This window comes from Bradysia coprophila, unplaced genomic scaffold, assembly GCF_014529535.1.
Source record: "Bradysia coprophila strain Holo2 unplaced genomic scaffold, BU_Bcop_v1 contig_232, whole genome shotgun sequence".
Taxonomy (NCBI): Eukaryota; Metazoa; Arthropoda; class Insecta; order Diptera; family Sciaridae; genus Bradysia; species Bradysia coprophila.
Window position 1 is genome coordinate 9,906,041 of NW_023503493.1, and position 11,317 is coordinate 9,917,357.

At 38.6% G+C, this 11,317-nt stretch overlaps 1 protein-coding gene across 1 annotated transcript; it reads right to left on the minus strand.

The window, feature by feature from the left end:
- Positions 1 to 6,063: 6,063 nt before the first annotated feature.
- On the minus strand, positions 6,064 to 9,757 carry LOC119076502 (26S proteasome non-ATPase regulatory subunit 1). Its single transcript, XM_037183283.1, has 3 exons — positions 9,603 to 9,757; positions 9,222 to 9,339; positions 6,064 to 9,128 (listed from the first exon to the last, which is right to left on the minus strand). The coding sequence occupies exons 1-3, from the start codon at positions 9,625 to 9,627 to the stop codon at positions 6,143 to 6,145; spliced, it is 3,129 nt and encodes a 1,042-aa protein (XP_037039178.1). The 5' UTR covers positions 9,628 to 9,757; the 3' UTR covers positions 6,064 to 6,142.
- Between the last annotated feature and the right edge of the window lie 1,560 nt (positions 9,758 to 11,317).

Sequence of the window (11,317 nt, forward strand, 5' to 3'; positions counted from 1 at the left end):
ACGCTACAAAGGAAACAAGGACGATTGATTGAATTTCTTTTGTTAAACAAATCATGTTCAAGTACATTTCAGGCGGCACGGAAAACTGTCAAACATAAAACGAAAGATCTACACTTAACGAAATACAAACGTAACCTTAACCCTCGCCTTAACCTTAACTTGAATGCTTCTGTTGTAATTGCTGGTTATGCTACCGTAACATTAAGTGAACATGATATGTTACAGTTGTTTCAATCAAACATTACACTTGTTATGCAAACACATCAGTTAAACATTTCAAATTCAAGAGTTTTTCAGAAGTGATTTTTTTCGTTTGAACATTTTGAATGACTAGTTCGGTTATAATGCTCGTGTTTTGAGTATAAATTGACAAGGTTTCAGAATGCCGTTACACGAAAAATGATTTTTCCGTTTCAACAGTTAAAGCAATTTTACCGTCATGGTTATGGAATCTTTTACCAAGGCCGTTCACCGAACGTAAATAACTCCTCACATGTAAATATTGTAAAGCTTTATACATTATGCATGCACGGTATATTTATAATAATTCGCTTTGAGAAAAAGAAAAGAAAAGAAAAGGAATATGCGGAAAAAGAAAATAGAAAACAACAAATCGAAAACGAACGGGAAAAAAATATATAAAACCGAAAAAGACATAAATTTGTCCCATGTGAAAAGTTGAAGAAAACAAGTTATACGCCAAATGCCAAAAGCAACAACACATTTTTATATAACAAGAAAAACGTTTTTGCCTTTTTTTCATTTTTGAATAAATTGCTACAATTCCCATTTATACAAAACACACATAACGTTATTTTATGCGTTAAAATTGTTTGATTGATTTATGGTTAACAATTTTTTTTGAGAAATCAAAATCATATGTTTCACACGCTAAAGTTGAACTTTGGGAACGAAAAGCACAGAAAGTTTTCTTTTTAAATTTTTCATTTTCATTCATTTATTGAACGAGATGTCGTCAAGAATATTTTGTCATACGTTCAATTTCCCGCTCGATTAATCTGCGAAGTTTTTATTTTCGTGCTGGTATAGATTAAGGAATTTGTTTGTATCGTCCGTTGACAAGTGGATCCACCGGTTTCTGGTGGGTTTGTTTTTTTTTTAATTTCTTATACGTTGTTTACAATTTCAAGATATTTCAATTAATAGGTCAAAAGGACCTCACCCAGCACAAATTAAAGACCTTGTACATTAATTTGACACTGCAATGTGGGCAACATCGGCAACATAGAGAAATTTTAAAACCTACCGAAACCCCGTGCTTCCATCTCCATAGAAAAACACATAGCGAACGAGCGATCTATTGTTAAAATCAATTTTTTCGCTCACAGTGAAATAGTGATAGATTCTGTCAAAATAACACCAAAAGCTTACTGTAGTTATTTTGGTGCTTGTACGCTATTCGCCTAGTCGGTTGGCCTGTAGAGGCGCCACATTTTTTTTATAGTACTTCAATCTCACTGGACTATTTTTTTTGTGTAAAAACTTCACATTGATTCATTCCCATGAAATGTCACAGCAGTGAAGTTTGTTCATGAAAAAATAATTCAGTGACAGCAGTTTTTTATGAAGAAAAGTACTAAATTGTAATAGATTTTACCCTTAGTTTCTAAACTCCATTCTCCTATGGAAATGCTGTTTGGAAACTAAAGCTTGAATGTAGTAGATTTACGTATAATTCACGCCGTAAGTGCGGTCGAAATTCAAAATGGAAAGCCCGGAGGTCTTTCTAACGTAGCGTCATTTTCATACAAGGAAGCGTTGAAATGTATTTTTCGGTTCATTTTTTCATCGAATCGTTCACTTAAAATTCAAATTTTGGGCACACTTACGGCAACGTGAATTCTAACAAGGTTCTGAAAGAACAGGGTAAGATAGCAGCGAAGGCGGGTGACACCGAAATTGATAAATCAACTTGAAGAAAATGTTTTTTTTTAGGAAAATTCGGAATTTGTGTATCACCGCCTTCGTGATCAACTCAGAGTTGTCTCAACCTGTTCTTTCAGAACCTTGAATTCTAATACATCTATGACCTTTCGTCATAGAATTACTTATGTTAGCGCTCTATTTTTGTGATAACCAACTTCACTGCAATGACATTCATATTTACCAAAATGAAGTTATTTCCAAGATCATATTAGTACCCAATGATTGACGTAACCTCCTAATATAAGAGTTAGTTATCTCACCAGAAAATAAAGCGCAAAGTACTTCAGTGCCGCCTTTTCAGACCAACAGGAGGTTTACTCTATAGTTCTTTACATTTTTTACATTTCTACCAGAAGCATTTAGTTGGTTTCATAGTAATACATGATAGAGGAAAACTCAGGGATTAGGGATTTTCAAGGATAACATTCCGGATAGGGATCCGAGACTAAAACCAACATTTTCGAAATAAGTTAATTTGATCGATGTATGTATGGGTGTGTGCGTTCATCATCCAAACACCCTCTCCAGTCATAAATCACCCAATCAATTAAGCTGTGATGAAAGCCAAATATAAGCTCTAAATTTCCTTCATATACCATCCGATACGACACGACACACATCATCAGGCTGTAAATTATTTTCAGCTAAAATTGCCAACAATAAATTTTAATATTTTTCTTTTTATTTTATTTCTGATAATATGTTTCGTGTGAGGAAGTAATTTTCGAAGCGAAGAAATGAAAAAGCAAGAAGACACAACAGCAACAGAAATTATACATAAATTATGCACGTGGTGTACATGACACGTATTCTCTGGTGCTTTATTTATGTTTGTCTGCTGAAATTAAAGCACTTTACATCGCGGAAGACAATTTCCAGAGTGTTTGCGTCAAAAATGTGCTAGGTGTAGCTGGAACGGAGGCTTTATGCTGTAAGTGATTTGAATCTATTTGATTTATGTAAACCGAGATGAAAATGCAGTTTTGTCTTGCGGAATCATCCAGCACAGGAAACGTGTTTACTCATTCATTTAATGGGAATTTTGTATCACTTGTCTTTCGTAACTGTGTATACGTAGGACTTGTACGTACTTGGCTGTTAAGTGACATAGTAGATTACAGGGAAGTAATTTCATATCTCGTATCGAAATGAGTAAAAGGATCCGAAGGCTTTATCCCGAGGTACTTTTACTCATCATGATACGAAATATCAAATTATTTCCCATGAGCAGTATGTTATTTTACTTTAAGAGCGAGGTAAAGGGTTTTCCCTAGCGAGGGAAAAGCCACATTACCTCCCTGGTAAAGTAAAGGAACATACATCAAAAGCTTTGTACTTTTTAAATTAAATTTTCTTACAGTTCATCTTCTGCATTTATGTGTTGAATCCGCGAATGTTCCTTAATGTCTATAATACCTATTTTGCACATTAAACCAATCCAGAACAGTTTTCTTTTGTTTTTACAAAATCATTGCTGTAAGTATGTGGAAACTTTCAACGAAATAATAAAGTTTCTTTGAACTGGCTTCAATTCAATTTAACTTTGGTAAATTAAACTTTCGTTTAAATTTTATTAAACCTTACAAGTGCTTCCCAGTTATAAACTTAAATTGTTATGCTTTCAGATTAGCATCAATGTTACAAAATCTGAAAATGGTCTTGAAAATGGTATGCTGTCAGAAGAATGGATTTCCCAGTATGGGGCTTCTGGTTTAGGTTCGAGTTTTTGGTGTCTTCTAATTAAATATACAAATTTCTACAGACTCATCCTTGCTTGGTACGAGCACAAGCGATTCAGAAAAGTCTAAAATTCTCAATATATTCGAACGTCAGCGTTAATATGACGAAAATCAACGCATTTCTAGCAAAAGTGCTTCTAATGACAGCTGCCAAATATAGTACAATTTTGTATGCACAATTTTTCCACATTTTTTACAGTGCAGAAAGTTTGATACGCGGTCCAGTCTCTGTAGAGTGACTACTGAAACTGCACAGTGAATCATACAACTCTTGGCACTGTAAAACAGTAAAACAGTACTCTATTTGACAGCTGTCACTAAAATGGCACAGGCTTGCGATGCGTTGCTATCATCAAAAGCTTTCGCCATAGAATTTAGCTTGAAGAATGTTAGCGTTTTTCAGAGAATATTGCAAGACAACATTGCGATGTATGTGCTTAAATGGGAAGGTAAATATCTGGAATTAATTGTATTAATGAGCAAACCCGAATATATTCCTCAGGATGTGGAAAATAAAAGTTTTTTAAGAGGACTGGGCGGATTGGATATTATCCTGTACATTCCTAGTAGAAATGTTCCGGAATAATGTCACGTATTTCTCTCTCTCTCTCTCTCTCTCCGTTTCCGAAAAAAAGAAGATCGATTGACGATTTTTTAAAAACTGAAATGACTAGCAATGACAAGGATTTTTTTCATTTTCCTACGAAAGATTTCGATTCGCTTCAAGTTGTGTACTCACCTGCATTCATCTAATCATTTTAATTCCTGGTCGTCCTATACTTTTTAGTGTTTCTTCATACTTCAGCGATTTTTCATTGTAGTTTTTTCATTCCTAGTTGATTTGTTAAATCGCCAAGAAAAATCGTCAGAATGTGCCAAGAGACACGCCAAGAAAAATCATCAAAGTGTCAAGAAACGCCAAAGTGAAAAAAAAACGTTTTTGTGAGGGGGAAACAACACTAGCGAATTGTGGGACAGGGTTCGGGCGAATAAAGGTAAACAATGTCAAGTGAATAATGGGGAAACAGGCGAATAATGGGCGAACGGTCGAACGATGGGATAAGATTTTTCGTTGTTGTTTTCCCTCGCATTTTTGATTGCTAGGAAAAGACTGTATTAAATCTCTTTCGATGCATGAAAAAATCAGATAAAAAGTCTTACATTCTATCTATGACTATTCTCTCTTTGAAACGTAAGACAGCCTTGAGATAGGAAGCTGTCTAGTAAAAAAAGCAAAAACTGAAAAAAAACAATTTTACCTCTTACACGGAATACTTTTTTTGTAAGTGGAAATCAAGCATTAGGATCAAACAAGACACATATCCATCACCTTTTGTAAAAGGATAGTTTGACTAGAATACAAAATCATCATTTTCTTTTGGTTCATTTGGTTGATTCCAAGAAAAATCGAATTAACTGTTTGATCAATTCGCAAAAACTCACAAAGATTAACTTATAATCACAGGTCAATTGTCAATAATCAGTCCACTGTCGATCCAATATTTTCGACCATTCTACCCTCCCAATGCTATACCTGTTTCATTCAAAAGATAATCGACAATGCAAATCAGTTTTTGCACGAATGGACAGTAATTGTATGTTATATATACTATAGCACACACACTTCCAATCGATTTTGTTAATGTCCCACATTCAGCACCATAATTTTCCATTGATTTCTATCCGAAGTCCATTGATCGTATGTATCCCCAGTGTGTATCTTTTCTGCACGATTTAACATTTTGAATTTCTAAGTGGTCACAATGACAACAGAATGAATGGCAAGAAAAGGTATGCGAAACGAAAAAGTCTTCATTTTTACTCCGATCACACAATATTGTACAACAAGTAGAAATGACATCATCTATGTGTACACATCGGCGGTTTGCCTTTTTTGTCGTTGTTCAGGGTAGAAAAATATAAATTTTGTAAATCGAAAAAGTTTTAGTTGAGTCAGACTGACCCAGATATTCTGAATATTATTTCTCTCTCTTCGACTAATGGTAAATAGGTTATATCGAATTATAAATTTTGGCATACACAGCATAACACACACACACCTTCTACAATCTACACCCACCCAGTATATCATTATATCATATATGCATTAATAAGCAAACACCGAATTGAATTCGGCATTTTGTGAATTATTTCATGTGAATGAACGTGTCAGATGATGAGTATAGGTAGGGGGATGGCAGGCAGATATATATCTAAATAATGTTTATGAATTATCGTGGGAGTATTAGGCAAAGCAACAGTTGTTTCGAATTTTGAATAGGTCGTCTTCGTGTCACTTGTAAATTGAAAATGTTCTGATGGGAAATTGATGGGCTCATTTCGACAGCGAATAAATATGACAGGCAACGACAGCAAATTGAAATTGAAACATTTTATTCAAATTTGATGTAAGAAAGCACAAACCACAACACAATATTGTAAACCGGGCATTATCTCTAATCTTCGATGTATTCGAATGGTTCCGGTGCTTCCGGTTCTTCTTTCGCGTCGTCACTCTTCGGACCGTAGGCGGCAACTGGTTCTACCAGAGTTTCTTCGCCTGCAGACAAGTGATGCAAAACTACGATACCGCCAATTGTCACGTCTTTCATCGGTTTGTAGTCCTGGCCTTCGGCAAGACTAACCACTTTCAATTGTTGACGCAGAGTGCGTGCAGGATTCTGTAAGATCTCAAATGTGGCTTCAGGTTCCTTACGCTCCGGTTTCGGTGACTCCTTTTCCTCTTCCTTGCTGGCATCTTCGTCCTTCCCTTTTCCAACCGGCGTAGACGCAGCGCTTTTTTTATCGTCTTTTTTGTCTTTCTTATCCTTCGCTTCTTTGTCGGCCTTTGATGGTGTGATGACAGATGCTGTGACAGAAGTTGTAGCAGTTGTCGGTGAGGCGACATCGGCGATTTTTTCCTCTGCTTCTTTAATTACTTCCTTCACATCCTCGTCCACTTCCATTTTATCATCGTCTTTCTTGTCAGCAGTTTCACGACGCTTCTGCCTAGCAGCAATGGACAGAACAGCGGTGGCCACTTTCTCACGTTCCTCGGTTTTTTTCTCTTCCAACGGTGCTGGATACGCATACAGCGATGGACGAGCAGCTGACCGATATTCGACTTTCGGCATTTTCAAATCGGAATTCAGTCCAATCAAGCAAGTTGGCGTGAATGCCAACGACAAGCAATGCGCCAACGGGAACCAGTACCAATATTGGGTGAAAATCAACATACCGACAACAGCTTGAAGATTTGTGTGACCGGTTCGAGACTGTAGACTTACGGTAACATTTCGACCGCCAGCGTCAATAATACCTTGTGCCAAAATTGCCCCAAATTTAGCCATAACGTCTTCATGCTTGTTCGTGATCACCTCCGAGTACAATGAACGGAAGAACGTGGTTTTCGGGCACGTCTGATCAGTTTGTTGGATCAAAATCTGGGCCGATGCAATCAGGGCACCTTGACGTACGAAATTTACCGGATCGAATTTGACCATTGGTTCTAGCAGTGCAATAGCTTCCCGTTGACCAGTTCCTGCGCATGCAATACCGAGTGCCATTGCTGCACCATAACGAACATGTGGATTATATGATTCAGCCAACAGTGACACGACTGACGGACATTGTTCCGGTGTACGGAAGAGTATGAAACCAATCGATGTAACAGCAGCACGACGTACATCGTCGTTGACATCGGACACAGCAACGTGCAAAAGTGTACGGATGGCTTTGTTGCTACCAGTTCCACAATAAGCCATAGCAAGGGTGTACATACCGGATCGTCGTAACACTGGATCTTTGTCGGTCGACAAGCTTGTGACCAACGGATCGGCTTCTTCTAAACGAGCATACATTGTCAGAGCAATGCCTACCGCCAAACCGCGTAGAATTTTCTCGTGTTGAGTTTCCTGGGCGTACGAAACCATGTCTTCGATGGCTTGAGCATTTTTCGATCCAAGCATAACCATTCCCATGGCAATGCCAGCTGCTTCACCGGTAACGGCATCATCTTGGTACAAATTGAACTTCAACTGTTCGTACAAATCTTGTCGATGAGTTCCCATCGCAGCCAAACCCAAACCGAGGCAACCACCGTGACGAACGTTCTCATTTAGAGTGTCCTTCAATTGTTGCAACAAGTAGTCGATGATGTTGGCGCCATGATTCGCGTGTATTAGGCCAAGGGCGTACAAGCCACCACCTTCGGAGTATCCAGAGCTTGGACCGGTTTCCTTCGGTAAGTAGCTCTGCATCAACGCTAACGAGTCACTTTCGTGTCCACGATGGATTACACCCAACGATGCCGTTGCCGTCAATTTGGCCCAATTTGTGGCCCGTGCCAACCATTCCAAATTATCCCGAAGGAATTGATCGCTTGTCGTGCCGCTATGCATGAACGCATTGGCAATGACAGTAGCCGTATGGCAAATTGACACACGAACCGCTTCTTTCGTGGAACGGAGCACCTGCAAATCGGCATGATTGCTCCGGATCAAAAACTGTAACTGCAAATCGATGGACACTTCGCCAGACAAAATGTTGACCAATTTTTCAATGTTCTGTTGGTGTTGCTTTTCCGATGTGTTCAAACTGTCCATCGAACGCTCCATTTTCGAGTCTTCCAGCAGACTGGCCGATTCGTCGGTTTTGGCTGGCTGGGCATCTGTGGCTGGTATTGGTACTCCAACATCGTCGGCTTTTTTGTCTTGTCCCTGTGGTTTGTATATGGAGGGCAGTGCCGATGGAATCGGTGCTGTTGAACGAAGTGCTTGCAGAACTTGCGTTAGAAACTGTTGGGTCGCCGACTCGTACAAATCGAATGCGATCTGGTAGCCCATCAAAACGTTCATGCTGCCTTCGGTGGTGAGTTTATCCAAAATTTCAGCCACTGCCAACGGATCCTCCAAGAATATTAAGCACTGACACATATTGACGTAGTCTGGCACTAGCAAATTTCGATACAATTTCACCAGACACCGCAGCACTTCGTTACGAAAACCACGATTTTGAATCAGACTCATCGCCACTTGAAACGCATAGGCCAGCATTCCATTCAAGTCATCGGACTTCATTATCGATTCGGTGAAGATGTCCATGCGCCGCGTTTCCAAGGCAATACCCAATGCCTGTCGATATTGGCCATCGTCGAGACAACGTTGAATCATTCGATTGACAATGGCTTCAAGACGGGCGTCGACTGGTTTTGCTGTGGTTGGATTTTCAATGACTGCAACGCGCTGCTGGATGTAGAAGTCGATACATTTGGCAATGATGGTTTCCACATACTCGGTGCGACCATTCACATCGAACAAATCGCTGGCACCGAGTGCATACGTTAGAGCGTCTTCGAATGAACCCAAGTGATAGAAGACTTTCGACGCAACAAGTGCTGCCAATTCGTGCTGGCCGAATACTTTATCCTCGTACAACATTTCACTGGTTGAGAAAAAGTAAAAAAAAGTATTTGGACGTTAGGCAAGTTTCTTCGGAACCGGAGACACTTCACTGTATATGAACAGTCGCACTTACATTTTCTCAATTGACTCGGAAATTTCCGGCCAGAATTCATCGACAATTGCGTCCAGTTTCCTCAGTGCAAATATTTTCAATTCGGGCATGGGCTCATCTAACAGGGCGATGATCCCGGCTGGAAATATAGAAATTAGGGTTGAGGTTATGTTCCATTATTACGAGACATTTCATTTTATTGTAAAGAATCACAAATCCATTCAGAATCATTTCTACTGCACACATTCAACATTGCTGTTCAAATTGCAAGCATTCGACTTATTTCAGAGCGACACTACAAACACCCGACACACAAAAGATTTCCTCCTTTTCATCGATCGAAGGATATTTTTCCTTCCCATTTGTTCAGTATAATCAAGGCAGAAATGGTACAACACTCACCCGCAGACGTTATATTCATCTTCATTTTGAATCAAACGCAATAATTTCTGTTCCGAACGATTATTTTTGTCAAATTTTCCTTCTTTATTTTGTTCGTCTTTTCGGTTTCCACAAAATTTTATGCTTTGTAATTGCAAATTGACAGGTCATCGGAATGAAGTTGGTTTGAATGACGGCGACACCGTTCAATTGTTACAAAAAAGTTCTTAATATGAGAAGTAGGTGGCGGTGTGTTATTTCAACATTTAAAACGTAAGGAAAATTCTATGCTGAGAAATAACAGGAGCTATGGAGGTAGCTGGCACTGGATATTTTTCATATCAATTTTAAATCAAGGAATTTTCTTTTAAGTTCTTGGCAGCGTCAAAAGACAATCCAGGTCGTTCAGAGCACCGGAAAAATTCGCTTTGTTTGTTTCAAAGAAGTTTTTTAGACTGTTATGATCAGAGAAAGAGAGAGAGAGAGAGTTCCGAAGACCAGTTAATAACAATAAAAAGTTACTTTGGAGTACTTGTCAAAGTATTTGCTTATCTTTCAACATGTTATGATGTGAGTGAGAAGACCGAATACCAGTTATTTATAACTTGCCTTGGGATACTTGTCAAAGTATTTCTTTCTCTTTCATCATAATTAATTGAACTCTATAGACTGATAGAAGATGGGTACCGAACAGTAGGCAAGCCTTTTTAGTTATCTATATTATCTAACGTTGCCGATTTATCTCGCCGAATGTCAAAAATCTCTCGAGGTATTGATCTCTCATTTTTTGTTCGGTGCCGGTCTTCTATCAGTCTATAGAGAATTTCGAAAAACGTGTGTGAGAAACTGGTTGGCTGCTAGTTGACTGGACTTTTACATACAAATTTTGACACATCATCCTTTTCCTTTTTCTTTTTTTTCCGCTCTTTTAACACTATATAACTTCAATGGTTCCTTATGTCACATGTTGTTGTATTTGACATATCAGGGCCGTAGCCAGACTTCAAAATCTGAGTGCGCTAGGGGGGGCGCAAGGTCCAAAAAAAAATTTTTGTATGGGAAAAATTAAAAAAAATTGAAAAAATGACCTCGCTAGGAGGGGCGCCGCCCCCCCTGCGCCCCATCTAGATACGGCCCTGTGACATATTCAGGTAATTTTGAGCTGGTAATTTAAGTCATATGTAAAAACAATAGACTGTTATGATCAGAGCGAGACGACCGATTACCAGTTAATTATAACTTGTCTTGGGGTACTGGTCAAAGTATTTGCTTCTCTTTCAACACATTACGATGCGAGCGAGAGGACCAAAGACCAGTTTATTATAACTTGCCTTGGGATACTTGTCAAAATATTTCTTTCTCTTTCATCATAACACTCTATAGCAAATATCAGTTAAATTTATCACCTCCGTTAAATGCTGATAGGAATTTGGCTAATGTGCGCTGTATAATTTTATCGATTTCCCTTTACTTTGACGCTTGACAAGTCTAACACCACGCGAGGGCGATGCGCTCTCATCATAACAGACTTTAACAACCTTGGAAAATACTCAAATTGGTACAGAAAAATGAGTTGTGCAGTTATGATCTAGGTTGTGAATGTTCTGAAAGAGCAGGTTAAGACCAAGGTTTTAAACTTCGGGGAGGTCGCAGATCGACATTTCATTGATGATGCAACAACACACGACTTTTCAAAAAAAAAAAATAGCACACAAAACGTTGGATGGAAGAGCTGT